A 25,570-nucleotide genomic window follows, 5' to 3' on the forward strand; every position below is an offset into this window, starting at 1 on the left:
TTGAGTATTCCTTGTCTTCTGTTATTTAAATTAATATATTTGACATGGAATTGTATATTTGTATCTCTGTGGATAAAATTGTTGTATCTCGGCTACATTGAAAATGAGGGTCTGCCCCTCAACTGTATTCCGAGTTGAAATAAAGGTTATGATGATGATGATGATTATTAAAACCTTACTTTTAATACCATATTCAGTTGTGAGTTTCTTCTTACTCACTCAGTGACGGCACTGTACGACATTTTTAAGAGCAATACACTACAATGTATTCATCCCATTATAGTATTCATTCCAGTATGTCCTTCATACCGGGATGAATTATTCTGATTTATGCTTTGAGCTCAAAAGGACAAGGGTTTTGTCTGTATATATATATATAGTAAAAAGAATTCAGAACAGCTTCAAAGAATGACAAAAGTCTTCTTTAACGTGTTATTATCATACTGTGCGTTCCAGTCTCTGGGTGTTCATGGTCTCTGTGAATGTGCAATGGGCACAATCTAAACATTATGCAGCTTTTTAAACTCCAGTCAGGGACACCTTTAAATCAAGGTAATAAATCTACCTCTAGAAAACATCAGAAGGTCTCTGAGGTATGAGACAAGGCACCCGTTTCCTCAGAAGTAACTTTTGAACTTCTCAGAATGCTTCAAGGTTAGATTCCAAACCATCAGCTCCAAAACCAAATGGGCCAGAGATGTTCCATCTATGAACATGGTTTACAACTTTAACTTCAAGAAATTGACCATACTTTCATGGTGCAATGACAGGCAGGCAGGCAAAGACCTGAGTATGACATAACAGCAAAATGTATAGTTTTGCCTTCCCTGTCCCCTTAATATGAGAGTGAGTCAAGCACTCTCTGAATGAGAACTTGTGTCTCCTCCAACAAGTTCAACAGTCGAAGCAAGGAATCATAGATGGCTTCAGGCACCACTGAGCGCTGCCTGCTGCATTGTCCAAAGGATGGATGAGAGGCATCAGTAGAACACAAAGAAGCAGCTTTTAAAATGACCAGAGGATACCGAGGTCAAATGCAGACACAAAACTGTTCTGTTGAGCCCTGAAGGCAAAACGGCTACAGAAAGAAGACTGATGACGGAAGCATTGCAAAACAGGGTTTCAGTGAATAGAGATTCCAGTCAAACCACCCTTTGGCCTAACAGAGGTCCATTCAGGAATCAATGGAATGAAGAAATTGCATATCGTTTCGAGGTTCGAATTTCTCACCTTTTTAACAAAAGCCATGTCAATTCAACAGACTACCGTAAAACATAAAGTCAAGTAAAAAAAACAAGGTGCTGACACAATAGCAAGCCAAACCTATTCTACCTATTGGCTCTTGTAAATGGGTAGAAATAGTGGCTTTATGGGGAGTGTAGGCTTAAATTTTATGGGTGTGACAATTGACCTTTTTGTGGGTCAGCAAGAGACCTTGCCACTGAGGCTCCCATGGGGTGATATGGGCTCCCAGTGATGGGACCCCATTACTGTATTGTCTCTTTTCAAATAGATGGCTCATTGTAATGAAAAAAGAAATTCATTACTATGACTCATAAGAACAAAGACCATCCGCCCCCTTCTCTTTTTTATTTTCATGCGCATGTGTCACAAAGCATTTTTTCACTGGAAGTCCCGGAGGTCATATTGCCAACACAATTAATGGCTTACTGTCACACTATTAATTAAAGCAGAGTAACGACGACTGCAAATGGAAAAAATCTAACAAAGATCGAGGAAGATAGGTGTGACTGTTAGTTTTTCATATGGGAGAGACACTTCTGCTACTGTAGGGTTGTGCATGTTAAGTGTGAGGACAAGCAGTGGATAATATATTATGCCCTCTCCAAGGGGTGCAAGCTCCTCCATATTCATGACAAAGGGAAGAGCGGAAAGAAGAAATCACTATCTAAAGACATTTGTTTAAAAAGAACTTGCTTCACAATACAGTCAACAGGAGTCCCCAGGAACCCAGTGAAAGCCAGGGGTTGTATTAATGACAAAAGAGAGAAACAACCTCACTGTTGTCCCATATACAAGGGTTGACCGATTTCAGTGCTGATGGTCTTTCAACAAAACTAAGGATATGTTCATGAATTTCAATGGGTGAATTTCTGCATAAAAAAGGGATCGCTACTGCATAGGGCACGGTCAGCTCTACCCTGTTGTCATGCCTTTCACTTCACTGATACAATGTAACTTTTTGGGGGTCCACCCTTTGGATGACAAAGCCTTATTTTGCATGCCATTGCAAATATACTGTATTTGAATAAGAGAGACATCGTAAGGGAACAAACAATGGGGAAGAGAAAAGGAGAAGCTAGCATCTTTAGTCAAGAAAAGCATTTCAAATGAGCAGAAAGACATAACAGCATGCATATCTTAACCTGAAAGTAAATTGTAATGATGAACAGGCAATTCTAGTTGTGAATATAAAGCCACCTCCCAGTCTTCCTTGATAGCAGGACAAGCCAATCACCAAAATGCAATTAAAATTTAGGGTGTTTGCTGCAATTATACTGATTTGCAGCGTAAAAAGGTGGACAAAAAGATATTTCTCAACACAAGAAATGTGATTTTCACCTGGAACAGCAAATCAAATCTATGCACTTTTTGTGTTCAGATATCATTGGAATTAATTTCCTTACTGCTGTTTCACTGATCTTAGCAAAGACACAATTACCTCAAAAATATATACAGTTTTAATCAGTTATATTCTCCCACATTTATTTGTTGTTTATCATTAAAGCAATCCAGTAAAAGATGGATACAGTGATATTAGACTAAGGTTAACTCATTTGCCATGCTGAATATGTGCATCAACATCCTATGGCATCATGGATGATTTATCGTGTTATCATTTAAGGAGGCAGGCATTGTCGCAGATTACACGTGACTCGTGGTAATAGCAATAACGTAAAAAATGCACTATAAAAAGGTTTAATACATCATGTCCCTTCTAGCAGCACTTATCTTAATTACATAGAACAAGAATAGACTGCTTGTCTGCTAACAACTGAAAACACAGACAGGAATCATTAACAGTGTCCCTCATCACAAGGCTTGAGAAAGACACCACTATATCCACCTGTTCCCGTCTCATGCTGGGACCATTACCCCATGTGACACCCTAAATCTTAACCCCAGGGGCAAAGGCATGGCATACCTAATATAAAGCAATCTACAACCCTCTAGATGAGGCGGTTTCTAAATCTAGTTTGTTATATTGCTCAAACAGCCCTAGGTTGATCTGTACCATTTGTTTCTTCAAAGATTGGCCCAGCTTTATTGAGTCACTTAATATATTTTTGTTAGACACTATTACTAATAGCTTTTTTAAATTAAAATCTAATGGGTATTTTTATTTTGTTTTTTTTTCCCAGTGAGATATTACAATCTAGTAATAAATACTGGTATAAATACTGAAGATAACAACTTAGGTTCTTCCGTTTTTAAATATTACAATAGATAAAGCCAATAATTTGTTGCAGCAACAAACACTTTTACTTGGATGTCAAGTCTAGATCAAGTTAAAGATTTAGCTTAACTGTTATTATCAAGGCTTTTTATAATGAACTTACACATTTCAAGGTGCTGATGTTCATATAGCCCTGTAATTTTCATAGAGCAATAAGAATCTAGAGTCTGATTAAGCCTTGTACAGCACACAACATATGGGCTCATTCACCTGAAGCTTGCTCCCTGTCCTAATCAGCTGAGAACATTCAATATAATAAGTCACTGACACTGAACTCGGTGGAATTATCTCAACATCTTGATTGTTTAGGCTTATTCAGTTTTAAATGTTGTTGTCCCTGACATAAAATGAATCAAAGAAAATAAAAAGTACAGTACACCAAGTGCACCTATTGTTGGCTGGTATTTCAGTTTTCAGGGGCAAACATCTTTATTTACACATTCCTGCTCCATGGCCATCACTGTGTATATACAGAATGCTTGAGTCAGATGATGTGAAGGACAGGAATGTCAACAGCGAGGACTGCATGTTTGTCTGAAGAGTTTAGGCAAAGTTAAGTGCAATTATTTACAGTTTGTATGAAAAAACTAAAATGGTGTTGATAATAAGAAGGGAAACACTCCCTAAAAGTACCAAAAGACTTGGGTGTATGATACCACAATTTATAATGAATTTGACCTATTGACCTTCATATGCACTTCTGTGTGTTTACAGATATCTTAATGTAATTTCACCGATTTATTCGAAATTGTACCTGGCCATTTATTAAAGGCATCTGAATTATAAAGAACTAGAATAGACTGCTTGTCTGCTATCAACTGAAAACACAGATATTTTGTTCTGTTTTCATGATGTAGAATTTACTTGACAGACAGCACCAAACACAGATGCAGCATTTCCATTCTTGCTTTGCATTGGGGATGCGCCTGAATATTGCATGAGGAGATACAATACTTTCAAAGTCAAAAGAAATCACTTTTTAGTTAGTGTCACAACCACAAACATCTTTCAAACATCAAGAGAAGCTTGACTATAAACTAGACAAGACATGCACAGGCACACACACAGCCGTACAAATCCCACATGCAAACCAAGCATACAAATAAGCCCTTCCATCCTGCGCATTGTTATTACAACAACCACGTGTCATGCCTGGACAGGAGTTACAGATGAGAGAAAGGATGCTGAATCTATCTCAGGTGAAACTGGGTGACCCTGCCCTCAACAGAACACGGAGGCCAGTTTAATCCATTAGCAAAAGGAGAGCCCCGCTCACTTGACGGGAAATACCAGCTGTGACACTGAGTGCTGTCTATTCAGGAGGGGCAAGGGTGGGGGAGGGGAGTGAGGAGGGAACAAAAACCAGATGCATCTTTCCAGACTATTTGTTCTCAAAGCCTTTCAGCCAAGGCCTGGTTTTTCAATACTATCAGGCTTGCCCAAGGGTCAGTCTTCAGTGTTTAAAGCCTAACGAGCTGTTGCTTTTTAGAGAATGAGATAAAAGGCATCTTCTCCCCCCCCCCCATGTGATACAGCTTAGATTGTGAATCTCCACCAATAAACCACACGAGACAGCACTGTTCAATTGAATTAAGCAAAAACAAATACTGTTGTTTGTTTTGTTGTTTTCAGCAACTTAATTAGATCACCAATGGTGACTCAAATATGAGCAGAGCTGGTGACTGTAACATGTACAGTAATATAGAGATGACTCACATGGACTTCTCTTTTGTAAGCAAGCATGGTATAGGCCTGAACAGCCTACTTCTGTGCTGTTGTTGTAGAAGGCCGTAAAAGCTACTCAATTTCTACCAATACTGCAGCAAAATAGCCCTTTAAAAGTCATAAAAATCACATTCTTGTTCCCCATTACAAACAATGTCTGAGCTTGAGTGACAGGTGTGGCAGGCACTGTGCTAATTTACAATGACAGGCTCCACTGTCATATAATGAGGTGTCAGTCAGAGGGTAAAGTGATGCTCTAAAATAGATAAGACCATTCTAATGGGAGTGGTGAACTCCGAGCAGCTCAATGGTCAAGCTAAGTAGCATAACACATGGTACCCTATACACATTGGCCTGAAAATCATGTTTTCATGAGTGAAACCGTATGCACAGTCCACGCCAAATACATTATATTTAAATATAAATCTTAGCAATCATCACAGATCTAATAGTCAAGTTAAGTTACAAATCATACAAACTCTAGAGAGGCAGAGGTCTGCTGAAATGCCCCCACCCACCTCCATCCCTGATTCCAGTCCTGTTACCCCCCCCCCCCCCCCCCCGCATACTTAAAAAAAAGCTAATGCTTTCACGTTACATATTAGTATTACTATGGGAAAACAGCAATAACTATACGACTATAGGAAGTAGGTCTACACCTCGGGCTAAGGGTCTTATATTCCAAATGGAAACAGAAACCGCCACTGTCTGAATCTCTCCCAGTTTCCCTCTCAATGTGTGCTCCATTAAAGTCAGAACAGAAGCAGCACGGAACCACAGCAAAGCACGTGCGATGCCTGTGGAAACCTGTCCTGTCTTCTCTCTGGGAGACAGAAAGGTGGCAGGAGACGCAGACTTTATCTCGTGTTAAATGATCAATTATTATAAACACTCGTTGAGCATTTTCCAACTCCACATTTTGTCGTTTGTCATAATTAAATGTTTCGATGGATTGGTTACACATGGACCCCAATGGAAACAAGCCATAGTGCTTTTTGGGGTTTTAATCCTTTTAGCATCTATTTGCATAGAACGGTACTTTCTGTGTTTTTTTTTTGGCAAAATGTTAACAAGGTATTTAATCAATTGCCTTTTAAGAGTAGGAAATGTTATCACTGAACATGAGCAGCATATAACTCGTGCCGCTACTACAAGCTAATTAACGAGATGGGCGGTTTCCTAAATATATTGATTATTTTTTCTTTCTTTAAAAAAAGAAAAAGAAGAAAAAGAAACTCTAAGAAAAAAGAAACATGGTTACAGTAAATAAATGTATTACTTTGCGGCAAACCCTTATATTTTCAAAAGCACTAAAGTAGGCTACACACAATTAAAACAAATGTGACTGAGAGACAAAGCCTACCTTGGCAGATCACAGCGATGAGGAGGAGGGCAGCACCCAGCGCGCAGCTGGCAGCAGACAACAAGTGCATCCTCGCAAGTGTCTCGGATGCTTCGCTCAGTTTCAATGTGTTTCTCAGAAGAAGTTATAATGGGGCAGCGATCCTTTAGTTGTTTTTTACTTTTCCTTCGAACTTTAGGATCTTGGTGGAACGAATTCTGTTTTAGTGTTGCTTCTCCCGACGCAACGTGCTCACACAGTGTGTCTTGTAGTGCAGTGTGTGTGTGTCTCTGTGGCAGTGAACAGTGAACAGGTAGATGCGAGGGGCACCAGGGAGAGAAAGGAGGGCGTAGGCAAGGCGCTGAAACTCCGCCCAGCACCCACCCCCACTTTTGTAAACCCCCTTCTATGCACCATTGGCTTTACCCCCCACTCCATTTGCACACACTCTCTGTCTTGCTTTGTCATTCTATCTCGGTCTGTCCATCACACGCGCACGCACGCAAGCAAGCACGCACAGGCATGCATGCAAGCAAGTGCACACACACACACACACACACACACACACACACACACACACACACACAAACACGCACGCGCACGCGCACGCACACGCACACGCACACACACACACACACACACACACACACACACACACACACACACACACACACACACACACACACACACACACACACACACACACTGTATGCTGACCAAACACCATGAGCCTACTGTAAGACCAACATGCACTTCGTCTCCCAAAACATTTTTTTTTTTAGTTTTTATGTCACTGACCTATTGTGAAAAGACAAACAGGAGGCCGAAGTCCTTCATGTCCCCCTTAAAACAGGTCTGCACACTCACTATTGAATTGTATATCAGATAATCACTCATGATGATGAGTAGCCTATCAATACTATGAACTCAGAACTCACAACAGGTAATATCACTATTGTCTTCTAGAGCAAGCATTTCATTGTCAAGCATTTAATCTACAGCTGAAGTCTGTTAATATACACTTGGAAAACAGACTTTTGATTTGATGTCAGATCTGTGAAAAACTAAATACAATTTGACAAGAATTTAAGTGCAAAGCAATAACCTCAATGCTTCACTGCATGAGAAGAAAAATAAACCAATATTTCTTTAATCACATGTGGGTGAAAAGATTGAGACTGAATGGCGACCAAGTCTTAGAGTTTGGTATTCAATCACCAAACAAAAACATACTGCTAATAATTGGAGTGCTAGCTGGGATCAGCAGAGAATGGAGTAAATATTATCAGTGTTAAGCACTGAATGCTTAGAGATACACTCAGGCAACTTATGCTGGCACTTACTATCTTTTAAAATGTTAGAGGGTTATTGCCGTTGATAGGTAAGTGTGGAGAAAAGTAAGTATTATCTTATCTTTCAGAACAAAACAATTCAAGACTCTGTAAAGGCATATAGGATGTGGTATTCACTGGGGAAAGCAGCCAGCTCCCATTGCTGGGGGAGGCAAACACAGAAGGAATAATGCATTGCAGTAACATGTCATATCGGAAGCACCGTACAGCTCCCACAGTTTTTTCTTTGATGAAAGAACAAATATTCTTATTTTTACATCTTGTGAGACATTCTGTGACACTGCTACAGCTGTGAGGATAGATACAAACAACCTTATATTGCTGTGGAGTTGGGGAAATAAAAGCACACTGACACCCAGAATGCATATTCTGCACTTATTATTCAGTGTATGTCAGAATGATTTTAAGGGCATTTTCTATTACTAGAGGTTCAGGCCGCTATGCAGCCCTCATATAGAGTTTACACACCACCGATCCGACCAATATGCCCATATATGGAGATCTCTGTATCTGTCAGTCCTTGTCACTTGTATGCCCATATATGGAGATCTCTGATGTTGTCAGTATATGCCCATATATGGGCATGTCTCCTTTTGTGCCCATATATGGAGCTGACTGATTTGTTTGTGCCTGATGCCATGACAACATGTCAAGATTAGACAACACACTCCATATTTGGGCGTAGCTGCATTGGGTACTCCTTATATGGTTATGGACGAGTCATAGTGACATGAGCGTGACGACGTGGTCCGCCCGCCCGCCGGTCCTCCCTTAAGCAGATTTTTATATAAAATGAATGTGCGCAACATTAATTTCAAACATGCATAACCAGAATTGTCTATTCAGCAGTTGGTACAGTGAATATAACAAGGGCGTCCAACACCACAACAGTGCTTTTTGTTTTTCCATTTTTTCCATTGTGTTTAAACGACAGCAGGTGAATTTGGCTCTTCTCCAGGTTTGATAGAACATAAGATCCCCGTTCCCTTGGCACAGGCTCATCGTCCAGAGTTGTACCTTGGGTGAATGGCTGAATGATTTGTCTCCTGCAGACTGGGGATTGTTGCACCACAAGGAGCAGTGAGCAGAATGACCCTGACATTTTCAGTGTGGCCAAGAGAGAAGAAGTACCACTTTTAATGGTCAGCCTCAACAGTGTCGCACCGGCAGCCACACTTTCAATCAATAATTCTTTCATTAGTTAATCTGATTGAGAGTGCAAGCAGCATGTAGTCAATACGAGGTTACCATTCTTTCTGTGAAGTGCATGTTTTATTGATTTAATATTTCTTTGTATAGCCTAAATTTCCCCACAACTAATCCTTACACTTACAGGAACAACAGTGTAGATCTAATTTTTGGAGTTCCGTGAGCAGGCAAGGTCTCAGGTGTCTTATTGTGAGTCAATAGAAATAGTCTGTTGATTTATCATCAAACCATTAGGTAGGCAAATGCCATTTCTTTCGTCAGGTTGATATTGTTTGTCATGACATAAGTAAGGGGCCCTTCTGTACTGATCCATCCTGATTGATCCAGAATGTGACACTTCTCTACAAGACTGCTATGGTGCTGATAGATGTATTATTATCATTGTTATGATTTATTTATTTAAAAATATATTCAGAGTAGCAATTTAGTCGTTATGCCTATTCATTCCTCCCACTGCTGTTGTATCCAACTGGCTTACCTGCCAGAGAGGAGCCCCCACTGGCAGGACGTAGCTACCCCTCCCGTTCAACATTCCCCTCTGACAGGCGACACCCCAGCCTGTAGGAGTAAGTGCAGTGACAAACATCACCCTCCCCGCCCGGCTTCCCTACCCAAACATGGACAATTGTGTTTGTTTTAGACACTCTGCAAGCCAGTTGCACCGCTTAGGATTCAAACCCCACCTGAGTGCCATTGGTGTGTTCATAAAGTTAAATAAGCTGGCAAGAAGAAAAGTTGAGAAATCATTCATGAAGAAAAAGCCTTTTCTTTTTCAACCTATAGGCATCTGTCAGTGGTCAGTATCTTGTATACCTCACCTATGCCTGAAACTATTCATTCATCAGCTAATTATGGCCTAATGTGTGTGGCATTAAATGCTAGGCTACTTAAGTTAAGCGTCTTCTGCTGTAGGTTTACTCATTGAACACAAATGGTGGATTCTTATGCCTGCTTACTTAATGTAGTTTCACTACCCGGATCCCCCAACAAACAGCTTAATATGATGGTGTACATTGTAGCATAAATTTACAATGTTTGTGATCTATGTACATTATCAAATGAAAGTAGATCTTTCTTGTTGTGGTAATTCTTGTCTACGTAGTTATGTGTGATTTCACAGGAGAATGTTAAAATATTCTATCTCTACATAGTAAATTTCCAACAACACAGTGGTGAAAAGCATTCTTGACATTCTATTTGCTACCTAATCTTTAAAGAGAAAGAGAGAGATATCAGACAAAGAAAGATACAATCTCCTGATGTAGCTATTGAGGTAAATCTCAAGAATATCAAAGAGATGCCAAATGCCAGATTTACAGTAAATGATGGAAAGCAACTAACAGGTGCCATTTATGGTTGGGGTGAGTCATTACATCAAAAAGTAGCTTCTGAAAAGCAATTGCGTATAACCAGTTTAGACCTGTGCTTTTCCCTTTTTAACCGTGGCATACATTAGAATACTTCCTCTCTCGTGCCTTTCTTCAAGAATCTATCAACAGAGAGGGTTTTAAGATATTTGCGAGCATAAAAATTATATCTCCAGCTGTGGGAACAGTATTTTATCATTATGATAAACAGCAAGGATAAGAGAGACAATGTGTTGAATTAAAAGCCTGATTGTCAAAAAATAATTGGCAACTCTAAAGTTCTCTAAAGAGAAGAAAATCAAATAAAAACCTGAATGTCCCAAAACTAGTGATGTGTTCAGCTATAGCCTTCAGTTAAGTATGTTGACTGTTAGGTAACAGGCAAATACAAATAGTATACCTGTACATTGGGACAATGTCCAAAATGTAATTCTAGCAGTTTAAGTTTTGTACAAAAGTTGGGGATTGACTAATGAGTTTTGCTCTGAATGGATGACTACACTGGCTCAGAATTTTCCCTCTTTTTAGCGGCGCTAGCTGCTCGATATTAGCCCTCTATACCTGGCTTTTGCGTCAACGTTCTGATTGGTCAGACACGTCAACAAAGTGATTGGTCAAGCTTCACGTGACACGTGGCTATAAACACATTATAAACACTTATTGATGACAAAATGTATCAAAGGCGCCGCTACCTTCACACAGGTGTGATTTTTTAATTGCTACATGATTTCTGCATACATCCCAAGTGAATACCTTGGAAAACATTTCCACTGGCATTGTCTCCTGATCAGACTGGTTATTTTGGTACAACAGGAACAGCAACCTATATTTTTAATCAACCATTGTACAATAGTTTGGCAACAGCTTAACCACTTAAGCCCTTTTTTAAATGGTAAATGGTGAATTTATATTGCATTTATTCAAAGTGCTTGCTCAAAGTGCGCAGGCTCTGTACTTGGTCTGCTTCTTTTTCACCTCTACATCAATTTCTTCGCTGAAAATAGCCAATCTACAAGCTCAAAGCGTGTCACAATGTGTTGTGAGATATGCTATTTCTGCAGGGTTGTTGTGGTTCATATTCAATAGCAAATTAGAATAGTGTTTGATTATTCAGATTTTTAAGTTTTACTTCAACATTACATATTTATTTCCTGTTTGGTATTTGTTTAATCCTTTTATTGTTTCTGTGTGGGCAGAATAGAGCTTGCCGGCAGAGACTGCATGCCACTACCATAAGCCTTGTCATTGTTCAAGGTAACAGCATGGATCCAGTTCAGCCTTCTGTCAACGGTTCCCGCAGATAGATCTGATTACAAGTGTTTAAACATAGAGAGTTGTACTGGGTGTATACCACCAAGAGAAAGCAGGAGGAGGAGAGGAGAGCCTGGAGAGGGGAGTTGTGCGACATTTGAATCTGGGGGGATTTTGGTATCTCCAGCCCACAGGGCTTTTTCTTGTGGAAATACCAGTTTGAGTGTGAAGGAGCAGCTTAGTTCAAATGACCACAGCCAGGCTGACGCTATCTACACAATGCCCTGGGCGCTGAACAACAATGTGATTGCTAGAATTAATGTTCACTTGTGACCTACAAGAACCTAATTAGCAACACCTGCATTGCAGCACAACTCCAAACAAACTAATGTTAGCATGCTAATCAATACTGTTTTTGAGCCAAATATCCCCTTGGGCTGTGACTAATCATGTGCACCACAGGGACTGCTGAGTGGTAGCTGGAAAGCTGACTAGAGTATTTGGAATGTAAAAAGGCATAGTGCTATGTTGTAAAAAGCACAATGTTATTAAGTTAATTTAAAGTGCAGGCCTCCTTTATATATATATATTTATATATATATAGTAACATGTTCAGCTTTACAGTATGCTATGACAAGTTTATGGTTCAACTAATGCATTGGGTTACAATAAAGGGATTCTAGGCAAGAGATCAAAAAAAGAAAAAGACTGTTGTCAAACAACGCCCCTCCACTCCCCCCCCCCAAAATAGGTTGCTTTATTCGGATACAATGCGTGTCACTGCCCGCCCCTGCCGGTTCTCTGAATTTGTATTTTTAAATAGGCTCTGTCATGATTAATTGACCACATATGTGAAGTTAAACAACTAAACAAGTTTGAGAGCGTTTTAAAGTTTTAAAACCGAAAAAAAAATAGCGCATAGACAAGATGGCTGCCGCTCGTTTTTGCTCGGGTGCACTCAGGCTGGACTCGGTTCCATTCGGAACTCGCCACCTGATTGACCAACCTTCGCTGTCAATCACAGAACACTGAGTGAAACACCCCAGCATCATTATATAGTGGCTGATACAGGGGAAAAAAATGCTAAATATATATATATAAATATTTTTTAATTTAGGCTTAAAGTTACCTAAAATCCCTTTAAGTTGGCTTGGGCTGATAATGAAATCTAGTTTTACACATAGTTGGTGTCTCAGAGGAATGAATTAACTAGAATTTAGTGTCTTCACTGTCAAAAATATGTTTGGATTCCTTGACAAACGTTTTTGTGTCCCCATGATGACAACAGACCACACCCGAAATACCTTGGAGGGTGAAGCTTATTTAGACTCAAATTGCTGACTCGCTTATAACTACTGATGTGTTGCTGATGAATTTCTTTGAGTTTTATTTTTAAAGTATTGGATTCATTTTGATAAGCAGTTACTAGTCTGCACATTATAATTACGTTGAGTAAAAAAATATTTCAGTGTGAGATAAGTATGAAGAATAATTCAACACTTGACTGGTGCTGATATCCTCCTGCTCGAAACTATTGCTTTCACTCTCTTGTGCCTAATTTGACAAAGGCCCATCTTAAACAATTACTCTTTGGGACTAATTTTCTCCTTTGTTGCATACATTTCATATGGAGATTAGGAAGCTGTGCCATTCAATTCAGACCCAAAGAGCTTTCTGAATTCCATGATAGCTATCTAAGTAATGTTAAAGTGTAACATGAAATAAGTTGCAATAAGGTTGAGTTATTTTACAAAATGATCAATTTAAACAGATACAGTGAGTAAATGTAATGTTAAAACTGGCACGCAAGTGATTCAATCAATCAATCAATACATCAATAAAGATTGTGGGAATCTCAGAGACATTATAATAAAGAATGCTTGATCGATTTATTTGTAAGTGATTTTCTTTTAGGAAATTTAAGGAAAAAATTCTTGGAGATTCTTTCTGATTCTGGAGCATTCGTAACAAGGGACAATTGTAATATCTCAAATTGCAACAATCAGAAATTACATGAACCATGAAACTCATTATGCATCCTGTCTGCCAAAGGATATCTCTTAGGATTCCAAGGCACATTTTTGAGGCATTAAAGTAATTTCTTTCATCTAGTATTTTCCACATACTGTCTTAACCCTCTATGAAAGTTTATGATGATCATTCAGTGGTCTAACATTTGATATTTTTGTCAAATGTTAGCTTTACTGTTTTAGCAGGGTCACTTGTGTCATTTGTGGTACGGTTTGGGGCTAACACTGTGCTACAACTGACCCTTACACCATCAATATGGTGTCTGGCTTATTAACAACATCAAAACAGCTGATTTCTTTCTCACCAATAATATAAGAAAAACTTTTTTTTGGTGTTCAGGTCTACCACAGTATCAAAGGCAAAGCCACCAGATTTATGAACAGCTACCACCCAGCTACCATCAGACTGTTGAACAATTAAGGGCTGAACACCACCTGTCACCATGGCTGGCCTGCCACACTGGAAAACCTTCCTTTGACGGACTGTTTTTCCTATGTTGGATTACCTCTTTAGTGTGGCTCGTTCCTAGCTCTATGAGAAGTACTTTTACTTTGTGGATCTACCATGTGGATTGTTACCTGTGAAGCTTTTGCCTTATGGCTACCTTCCTAAATGATGGCGCTTGTGCGAAAACAAATTTCACCCACTGATTTACACCTGTAAAGCTGCATGTGATGTGAAAAATAAATCTGATTCTGATTCTATTTTGTGGCACATTCCAGTGTTCTTGAAAATATATTAAAAAAAACTTGAATTGCATAGTAATGGATTTTGGAGTTAGACCATTTAAACCATTTTTCAGTTTATGTTTTTTGGGCGGGGCTAAATCATGGCTTGACAACACACTGGAGCCAATTTCAAATGAGTCATCAGTCAGTTTCACTGGGTGGGGGAGGGGTAAACCAGCATGTTCTCCCTGTTCTCCCATGAATGGGTAATGGTTTCAGTGCCTGCAGGAGACAAGCCCCCAGGGTCAGAGCAGAGTGAGTAGAGGAAATACTGCTTTTATTGTCTCCGCCAGGCCAAAAGGCATGGCGAGAGAGTATGTTTTACCCCCTGTCCGTCCGTCCGTCCGTCCATCTGTCTGCGAGCGGCTAATCTCCGGCACCGTTGGCCCGGTCGCTGCGAAACTGTGCACACACACTCCCTGGGTGCCAATTCAGATTTTTCACATGGGCCTGTTATAGCGCCACCAGGAGGCCGATTTGTGCAAAACCCATGTTTGGATATTACTCCTACAGATTGTATTCAAACATTACGCAAATCGGTACACAGTATCTTTATAGTCATGTGATCAAGACGGATCTGTCTTATATTTCATATTCCATCCTGATTGGCTAAGGTTGGCTTCCTTAAGTTTGCAGGATTGGTCCGTTTTGAACAAAATGTCTCAAATCATGAACGCAGCGTGTGCTTTCCGTGAAAATTTGCACGCACATTCCCACTAGGCCGAGGAAGAAATGCCACCCTTTTCACATTGGCCTATTATAGCGCCACCAGGAGGCCACAATAACCTACCTGACCTGGGGGAGACCTGTTCTCCGAGGAGCACTTTTTCTAGTTTTATTTGATTTTTCTTTCACAATTTTGAAACATCATTACAATTTGGCTGGGTCGTTTATAACACATTCTGTGGTTTGACAGATAATACAAATTATTAATGCTTTACAGGGTCTTTAAAAAATATACGCTTTCAATAACACTTTCTGTTACCCTACTGGTGTCAAAATGTTGTAATGCGCATTCACATTTCTTATCAGCTACTGGTGTCCACACGCCCATTTGGGATGTCATTTGGTGTTCACACGCCCATTTGGTTTCGACACATCCGTGCTCCAGCACCATCTTGGTATGCGGTTACTTGAAGAGAAATGTCTTTAGTCCTTTGTTCTTTGTTCTAAACCTTCTAAGTCCTTCAAAACACTGCCTTCTGGTGCCTGTTTCATGTCCTATCAATTAATGTGACAAATTACGTGGCAGGCACTACGGCAAAAACCAGATGCACAGAGAACCCCCAACAACCTGAATGCCTTCTGCATGCAACCGGTTTGAGATCAACTCCACCCACAACATCACCTGAGGAGACGAACAGCAACAACACAAACCAGCCAGTGGCTGCACCATCTGAGGAGGCCAGTCCCTTGACCATCCGGAGGACAGTGTACGCAAAGTCTTCAACCGCATGAATACTTGTAAGGCTGTAGGCCCAGACCGGATGCCAGGTTGCGTCCTTAAAGCCTGTATGGACCAGCTGTGTTCCCCGCAGGCTTCAAAATGTCGACCATTGTGCCCATCTCCAAGCACTCCAAGGTCACACGCTGAAACGACTGGAGACCTGTCGCCCTCACCCCATTAATCTGCAAAAGAGGCTGGTTTGCATACTGACAAAACAGACCCACCGACGACCAGAGTTGGTCAAGTTACTTAAAAATAATAACATAGTTTACTGCTCTCAAAAAGTAACAGCGTTACTTTAGTAGTTACTGCATTATAAAAGTAACAAGAATTACTTTTTTTTGCTTCAATATATTTTTTGTGTGCACAAAACGACACCTCAACTATCATCTATGAAATGTATTGTTGTCTTTAACAGCAATACACCATGAAATCAGTCTTTCTGGAACAGACAGGCTCAACATGATCGGGAACACGCCTCCATAACGTGCATGCGTGTTTCCGATCAGGAACACGCCTTTTCATACGATATAAGAAAAGGCAGGAATTGAGGAGCCGACCATCCCCTCAGTCCGATTTAAACAACAACACTTTGACGTGACCGAGTAGTCCCACTGCCCTGCAGCTGCACCTGTGCAGCGAGCAGAGGGAAGGTCACAAATAGGGCAAGTGTGAGAGTAGAAGTCGGATCATAATAAACCTTTAATCCTCTGATGAGTTGTCAGCTATTTTCACATATAGTAACGAGTAATGAAGCCATTCAGATGTCAGTAACTGTAATGTTGTTACCAAACTGGAAAAAGTAACTAGTTTCAAATAATACGAGTTACTGGAAAAAGTAGTTGTGTTACACTAATTGCTTATAATGCGTTAGTTAAAACACTGCAGACAATTGGACTGGATCCGTCGGCTGAAAAAGTTTGCTGTAGGCACCCGCATCCTCAGGCGGTGTAACCGCCTGGTATGGGAATTGCTCTGCCTGTAAACATAAAATCCTACAACAGGTGGTACGGATGGCCCTGAGCATTGTGGGAGGTGAGCTTCCCTCCGTCCAGGAATTATATAAGAAGCGGTGCATGGACAAAGCTCAGCGTATAGCCACAATCTGTTCTTGCTGTCGCCAAGCAGCGAGATGTATGCACCCCACTGTTCCCAAGTTGATTCTTGGATTGTAGATCGGCTACTTTCGTACAGCTAATTTCTACATCAGCTTGTAGATCAGCTATTTTCATCATTTGGCGTATGGATACAGTGGAAATGTTGTTCGGATATAATAGCATGCCGTGGAGCAACAAGTTGAGGTCAGCAGGCCTCAGAGGGATTGAGGAGGAAGGAGTTGTGAGTGACGTAGAGTAGAAGGAGAAGAGAAGACTGCAGCCTGCACATCAGATGCCGGGGGTCCCTCCCAGAGGCAGTTCCAGGGGGGCTAATAACAATGGATCACATGAACATGCACATGAACGTGCGATGACATTGCTTCTTCACTTGACTCACTTGATGCATCCCTTCTGGCCTTTACTAAATCTGAAACATTCGCTAAGTTTTGCATCATGTGGCCAGAGCACAACGTTGCAAAGTGTCACACAGAGCATTTAAAGAAACACATGAACAATGGCAGACTGTCTCACAAATAAACATGTTCATACCTCACGTACACAAATACTTTGGTTCATGAAAAGTTCAGACAGAGATCTCTGTTATGAAATCACCTATAAAGGGGAAATAGAAAATTCCCTACCAAGGTGTACATACTGTATGATGTGGGGTGGGGGGGGCAAAAAGACATCATAACATGTCTTTGTTGCAAGTATCACATAATACTTGAAACACTTTCTTAAGAATCTGAGGACTGGTTCTGTGAAGGAGTGTTTGTCAAATATGCCCAATTTGTAGGCTGCAGTATGTCTGCAGTAGGCATCCACATCCTCAGGTTGTGTCACCACCTGGTATGATTGATTGCTTTTTATTAGGCAAAAGAATGTAAAACAACACAGTTACATTTATAATACTTTTGTCTAAAAGGTCCGACCAAAAAAGTCCTTGCAGACTTGTTTCCGTTGGGGTCCTTGAATTAATTTCATTGACATATACCACTATATATACTTTTCTTTTTTTAAAGCATGAAGAATAAAAAATATATACAAAAAAAGGGGAGGGGGGTCGTCTGTCTACCGGGAAACTGGTACTACCTCCTCTTATGGCCTCCAGAAAGATGAGTTTTTAGGGCTGTTTTAAATGAGCCCAGCAAATTGCATTTTTTGAGGGATGGGGTTAGAGTATTCCATACCTTGGTGGCCGTGCTGTAGAAGGAGAATTTGCCCATGTTTGTTTTATGGGTGCGTGGTACCAGATTGTTGTTTACGCTCCCTCTAGTTTCGTGACTGTTATGAGTGTGAGGGTGCAGTAGAGTTGTGTGTCAGTGTGTGTGGGGTTTATGTCAGTGTATGTGTGGGGATTGTGTGAGTTGAGTGTTTCCAGGTACCAGGTGCTGAGCATTTCCTGATTGCTGGCTGCCAATCACCCTTGCTGCTTTGTGATTGGGTGGAGAAACCTGGAGAAGACTATTTAAGATCTGTGAACACCTGTGGTATCTGGCAGCACTTGCAGTAGTGCTGTCCACCCACACACACTCTCTTTGTGTTGGGTTGTGGGTGTCACTAACTTTTTGGAGGTATTTAGACAGATGTGCGGGTATAGGGGGCATTCGGACAAATCTGCATTTACAATTTTGAAGACCAGTTCCATTTTTAGTAGTTTAACCCTGTCTTCCACCCTGAGCCAGGCTAGGCTGGCAAAGTGAATGGGAGAGAGGTGGGTCATGGGTCCCAGTCTGAGAAGTAGTCGAATCAGTTTGTTTTGGGAGGTTTGAAGCTTAGTCTTCAGTGACACTGAGGTGTTGGAGTACCAAGAGGAGCAAGCATAGTCAAAAAGGGGCTGAATCAGGGCCCCTGAGAGGGTCCTGAGGGCCTGAGCAGGGCTGGATTAGCCATTGGGCCGCCGGGGCCAGGGCCCCAGGGCCCTGGGCTCTTAAGGGGCTCCCAGACCGCACCGAATCGGGGCCGAATCGGCGTCGGGAAGCGTCGTATATAGTCGGCCAGTTGGTTAGGGGTCCGTCGGGACCTTTCGGCCGACCCAGGGCCGACCGGACATGTCCAGTCGGGCTAGCCAACGGGCTAGCCGACTGGCCGACTGGAGTAGCCATGTGGCAGAGAAGTAGTGTCAACAACATGCAGCATGCTATCTATCAGTGTTGCCAGATTATGTGAGAGAAACAAGCGACCATGTCTATGAAAACCTACATTCACTGTTTCTCATTGTCGCTCCCAGAGAGAGAGATTGATTGATTTGACCTACTTTTGCGCTGTGGTGATGTAATTAATTGGGAGCAGGTGTGTAAGATTCCAATAGTATAAACATTTTAATTGGCTTTCATATACTCTTAATATTTTTTTTTCAAATTAGATTTGGCCTTATAGATCGAAATGTGCTCAGTTTTGGCTATTTTCTGGGTGCTAATTTCAATAAATTAATTAATGTATTTAATTTTGATTATTCGAATAACCGTTTTCAAAAATGTTGTGTACACGTCAGCAGTGGTGGAAAAAGTACTCAAATGTTGAGTAAAAGTATCAATGCACAATTTTCCTGTCAATAAGTTATTTTTTTTAGACACCAGTCCCCTGTTCGTTTGTCAACAATGATCTAAATGGGAAGTTTATTTCAGCAGCTAGAATGTGACTGGCTGTCGGGTGGAAATCTTGTATGTTCCTTTTTTATTATTATTTAAAAACAATTTAAAATCGTGAAAATAGCCAATCTACAAGCTGTAATTATTAATAATTAAGAAATACTATATTTTAAAGAGTGAAAAATCAACTAAAGTCATTATTAGTGCAAGTTCAAAAATAGCAGATCTACAAGCTCAGAACGTGTGCATCGCAACATGTTGTGAGCTTGTAGATCTGCTATTTTCAAATAGCTTATAGGTATAAAATAGGGCTAAAGTGGTTAATGTATGTTTTATAATGATTTATATCTGCAAATTAACTAGTAACTAAACATTTCAAATAATTGTTGTGGAGTAAAAGTATAGACAATTGGAAATACTCCAGTAAAGTAAAAGTACCTCAAAATTGTACTGAAGTACAGTACTTGAGTAAATGTACTTGTTACTTTACACCACTGCACATCAGTGAAGAAAAAAAGAAAAAACGCTGGGAACATCCATTTACAAGTGACTTTGCAGGGAAACAAGCCCAAAGTCGCTTATAATAAGCAGACCTGGCTGCCCTATACCCTAGGCTGAAAGCAATGTCTCAAGAACAGCAGAGGGGGCGCTGTTTTTCCTTTTTATTTGTAAATGGGTTCCCACATTGGGCTGGGCATTAGCATTTCAATGGCAAGTCGGCTGACAGACTAAATGCCAACTTTTGCCAACCAAATACCAGTCTGTTGCAGTCTGAAGTAGTTTGAAGTAGTCAGAACCAGTCTGTTTGGTCTGTAAGGGGCTTTAGGGGCTCTCTCTAGGTCGTCCTCAGACGAGCCCTCCATCGTTGCTTCCAGTCATCCCGATTCTCCATACATCTGGCCAGCTCATTGGTGCTATGGGCTCCTGCATCCTTCTTGAGCGTGTCCACATATGTTAGTGTGGGGCGTCCTCTTGACCGGTGCCCATATGTTGGTTCCCACAGCACCAGTTTGCTGGCTGGCAGCTCTCGGTGCCTTTGGCAGTGTCCTGCTAGTCTCATTCTCCTTACAGCAATCTTCTCGCTCACCCTTGGTATTCCCTCATACAGGATTATGTTGGTAACATGCGCACTCTTGCTGATGTTAAGCACTGCACGCAGCATCCTGGTGTAGCACCCGTCCAGGGACTTCTCAAGGGCTGGTTTCAGGGTCCAGCATTCACTGCCATAGAGAAGAACGGACTCTACTGTCGCGTAGAAGAAGCTGAGTTTGATTTGGCGGGGGAGATTGGAGTTCCATACACTGGTCATGCCATTCAGGGCCCTCCATGCAAGTGCCTTCCTCACTTTAAGATCTTGCTCAGTTGAGTTGACCCATGCGCCCAGGTATTTGAAGTCCTCGACTTCTTTCAGCACAGTGCCTCCTGTTGTAGTCAGAGGTTGATGTTCTGGTGGAACGTTGTAGGTGAGGACCTCAGTTTTCTTGCCGTTTAGCCTGAGGCCGACCTTGGCGCACTCTAGCTCTACCCTGTTCAGTAGTTCTTGTGCTTGTTCCACATTGTCAGAGAGCAAACTGATGTCATCCGCATAGTCAAGGTCTGTGAGGACCACTGCGGGGTGTCGCCTCGACTTCCTTGGCGTTAGTGTGAAGCCAAGTTCCTGCTCTCGCCCACTGATTGCTTTCCTGAGCGCATAATCGAGGACTATAATGAAGAGAAAGGGGGCTAGTGTATCCCCTTGCATAACCCCAGCCAGGATGTCAAACTCCTCGCTGTTGCCGTCTGGGGTCACTACCTTGGCCCTTGTTCCTGCATACATGGACTCTATTGCTCGGAGTAGGTTGGGAGGAATCCGGTATGCCTTCAGGATCTTCACCATCATGCCTCGGTGGATCGAGTCGAATGCCTTTTTGAAGTCTATAAAGCATAGGACTGCAGTCAGGTTGTCCCTCTTTACCTCCTCAATCATTCTCCTAAGTGCCAAGATCTGAGCTGTTGTAGTTCGCCCCTCTCGGAAGCCGTTCTGATTCTCCCTCAGGTGAGGGTCAATTGCTTGCCGGACCCTGTTTAGGATCATGCGGTTGTAAACTTTAGCAATGATGCATGTCAGACTGATGCCTCGGTAGTTGTCCGGCTTTGAGAGGTCCCCGGATTTGGGCACTGGGATGATGTTTGACAGAGACCACATGTCAGGCAGTCGATGCAACAGCGCAAGGTTACAGAACTCTAGAATGATGTCGTCGAGATCACAGTTCTTCAGGACCTCTGGGGGAATGCCATCTGGACCGGGACTTTTTCCCACTTTCACTGTGGTTTTCGCCCTGGCGAGCTCCCCAGGCGTGAAGGGACCATCATCGATTTCCAGGTCCGGGAGGACTGGCGGCACATCTTCCGCAACTGCTTCTTCCGACTCTCCCAGCAGCCTCTGGAAGTGGCTGAACCAGGTCTTTACCCTCTCCTCAGGGCTGTGTCCCTTGACCTGTCCCTCCTTGGTCCTCTTCCTCCCAGTCATCTCGTTGATGACCCTCCAGGCCTCTCCATATTTCTGGTCACCCTGCGCTTCCTGCACTCTCTGCACTTTCTCCATCAGCTCCTCCCCTTTGATGATGTCGTATGTGTTGAACAGAAGATGCTTGGCTTCATTCAGCTCCATACGTCTCTCCACAGTTGGCTCCTTCTCAAATATGAGACGGGCTTCCTCCATCTTCCGCCGTGCCGCTACCACCCCTGGGTGCTTGGATCACAGGGAAGTACGGACTCTCTCCATCATGGGTACACACAGTTTGGTCGCCTCCTCGTTGGCAGCAACGAAACGCATGTATTCGCTGCTGGGATCCGCTCCCATATCCAGCTGCTGGAATCGCTTCCTCACCTCCTCTGTGTACCTGGTTTGGAGGACAGGGTCGCTGGAGAGCGCTCTCCAGTTATACCGGATCCTGGGGCTTGGTTTGGGGACCCTGAGGCTCAGACGCACCTTCATTGAGACCACTCGGTGGTCTGAGCCCACAGTACTGAATGTGGAGTATGGTTCTGCATTCATAATGGGCCCTTCGATGGAACTGGACCGCGCGGCCATCGACAATTTACTAAAATTAAATGTATAGGTTAATCAAATATCAAATGTGTGGGCCCCTCCTCTGTATTTACAGCAGTGATTCTCATTGGGTTTCAGGCCCTTCAAGGGCTCCTGGGCTCCAAGGGCTCCTGGGGCCCTTCCATATATGATAGAATATGATTAAGGATTTCATATCATACACACCATACCTGTAACTTTCACTAGCCCCCCAAAAAAAACTCTTACTGAGGGAATGTTTGGTCCCAAAGAGAATGGATTCAGTTTTCCCAAGGTGTAGTGACAGTTTGTTATTGGTAAGCCAGGTACGGATTTTGGAAAGTTCAGAGCTGAGAGCTTCCTCAACTTGCAACTTGTCCTCACCCGAGATCAGGAGTGCCGAGTCATCAGCGAACAGGAACAGTTTGCAGTTACAGGCAGCATTCATGTCGTTAATGTATAGTAGGAACAGTAACGGCTCTAGAATGCTGCCTTGAGGAACCCCGCAGCTCACCGGGAGGGATGAGGACATGGTTCCGTTGATGTCAACTTGCTCTCTACCCTCCAAGTAAGATCTCATCCAATTTAGTGATGTGCAATCAAAACCAATGTATGGGAATTGGACTGCCTGCAAACAGTAAAATCTACCGCGGGTGGTGCAGATGGCCCTGAGCATTGTCCCTCCGTCCAGGAATTATATGAGAAGCAGTGCATGATCAAAGCTCAGCGTTTCAGCCACAATCTGTTCTAGCCGCTACAGTGACAAAGGCCAGGCAAGCTTTGTTGTGAGCAGTGCAGTGAGTGCACCACCATCATGGAGGTGTACCTGGCTATACTATGATGCTTGGGGGGAGTGTTTGTCAAATATACACAATTAGACTGCAGTATGACTGCAGGATGTATTAAAAATATTTGCGCAGTTAATGTGAAGTAACCATTCTTGCCAGTGAGAGAGCTGCTCTTGTTTCTCCTCAGGTTTGCTTTGTTCTAAGTAACAGCACTATAAAATCATATAAATCACTTGCTTGGCGTATATGTTTGAAATCCATAATTCAAACATGGATGGAAATAAAACGATAGCCCTGTCAGCAAAAATCTGCAATTAGGAAAAAATAAAACATTTAAAGTGATAGTAGGTTACTCCTCTTGTTAATTCCTTATCTAAATAATATTCCATACATCCCAAAACAACTTACAAACCTGAAGAAGATCATACTGGCAGTGATATAGCCTAGAGATGTAACTGCAATTGGCACCACATGAATGGCAGGCTGGACCATCTGTAATAGGAGTATGTTGTATAACCAAAGCACTAGCACAGATGCAAGTCAGTCAAGTAACCACATAAAAGTCAATAGGGTTGTTGCAGCATTTTCCAGGAAGAAAAAAAATATTGTCTGGTGCAGACAAATGGAAAACAGAAAATGCGAGCTTGCAGACATCTATTTGGACATGCACCTGTTTGTTACATTGATGAAATACCGGAAACTGATAATCTGTTTGAATACTGATTTTCTGCACAATTCATCAGTAGAAGGATTTTTGCTTGCATAATGATTGCAGTGCTTCTCTGGTAACAACAAGTAAATAAAACTACCACATATCGTAAATCTTTGTCTTTTGGTATCCTGGCTTCTTCTGGGAACAGAAAAAAAGTCACATTTCATTTATCTCTCAGCAGCTGTGGCAACTGTCACAAGGACAACAAAGCATTAATCTGGCAACTTATGCAGACAGCATAATGGCACGTTCACATTTCTGAATTCACCTTCCATGTGTCTTTGCCCAAAGAGATGATTAATATTAGCTGGAATACCCAAGGGATTACTGAGTTTTCATTTATCTTTCGCCATTGCTTGTGTGTGACATAAATGTGAATGTATATAGAACGTGAATATTTGTTTTGCTGTACTGTAGATAGCTTCATAGACTTGTTTGAAAAAAAAGTATTTTATTTATTTGTTTACACATTATCTTTTAATACGTTGGATTCATGTTAATTGGTATTTTCAGACATTTAACCACTTAAAACCTCAGTACTTACTAAACTTGACCTCTGGCTTTGTACTTGGTCTGCTTGTTTTTCCCTCTACGCAAATGCCCCCCCCAGAATGCCAGGGTTCAAGTGGTGAAGGCAAAAAACACGTTCTTATCACACAAAGGTTTGGCGGCCCCCCTGCAGTAACTAGGGGCCCTGTACCCCCTGTTGAAGACCCCTACTGTACACTGAGCCTTGCGAGACCACTGCGAGGCATTCAGGCTCTTCCTCTCTTTAAACAATCCTCCCTGCAAACACTGGTTGCATTTGATAACAATGGTCATATGTCAGTTTCCTAGTCTTCCCATAAGCCAAGGTCAACTTTGTTGTCTTTATTGAAGTCATGAAGTGTGAGTGAGTCCATTATCTGAATAAAAGCAATAGAACAAAAGATCTTACACATGAGTCAGTTTCTCTTTGAGCAATGTTGATGAGATTCTGATGAAAGGACCTCATCAAACGATCTGTTAAATCACTTCAATATTCAACATAGGCTGTTGGGACTACCAATTCACTTGATTCACATATTACATTTTGTATGACTGCAGTGTACTGAGTTTTAGAAAAAGAAAATTGAGGCTGACCATGCACTTTACACTACAAGATGCTGAACACTTTAATAATAATAATAATAATAATAATAATAATAATAATGCATTTTATTTATAAAGCACTGCGAATCTCAGAGTGCTACAGGGGTTTAAAAGCATGGCATAAACAGCATAGGAAACCAAAACAATTACATAGGACCCAACTAGGCTAGACTAAAAAGGGTAAAATTAAAAGAAAAGGCCCAAGAAAATGTAATAGAACGCTTTGTTAAAAAGGTAGGTTTTTAGTAATTTAAAAAAAATATCATCTCCAT

The 25,570-nt window shown here is 41.6% G+C and overlaps 1 protein-coding gene across 2 annotated transcripts in view; it reads right to left on the reverse strand.

The window, feature by feature from the left end:
• alcamb (activated leukocyte cell adhesion molecule b) overlaps positions 1–6,834 on the reverse strand; it is a 30,970-nt gene extending 24,136 nt beyond the window's left edge. For both annotated transcript variants that reach the window (XM_084064149.1, XM_084064148.1), the window contains exon 1: positions 6,567–6,834. In XM_084064149.1, coding sequence (XP_083920275.1) covers positions 6,567–6,636 — 70 coding nt within the window. In that variant the 5' untranslated portion in view covers positions 6,637–6,834. The remainder of the gene's footprint in view (positions 1–6,566) is intronic.
• Between the last annotated feature and the right edge of the window lie 18,736 nt (positions 6,835–25,570).

The sequence above is a fragment of the Gymnoscopelus microlampas genome, assembly GCF_963454915.1.
Source record: "Gymnoscopelus microlampas genome assembly, chromosome: 8".
NCBI classification, from domain to species: Eukaryota; Metazoa; Chordata; class Actinopteri; order Myctophiformes; family Myctophidae; genus Gymnoscopelus; species Gymnoscopelus microlampas.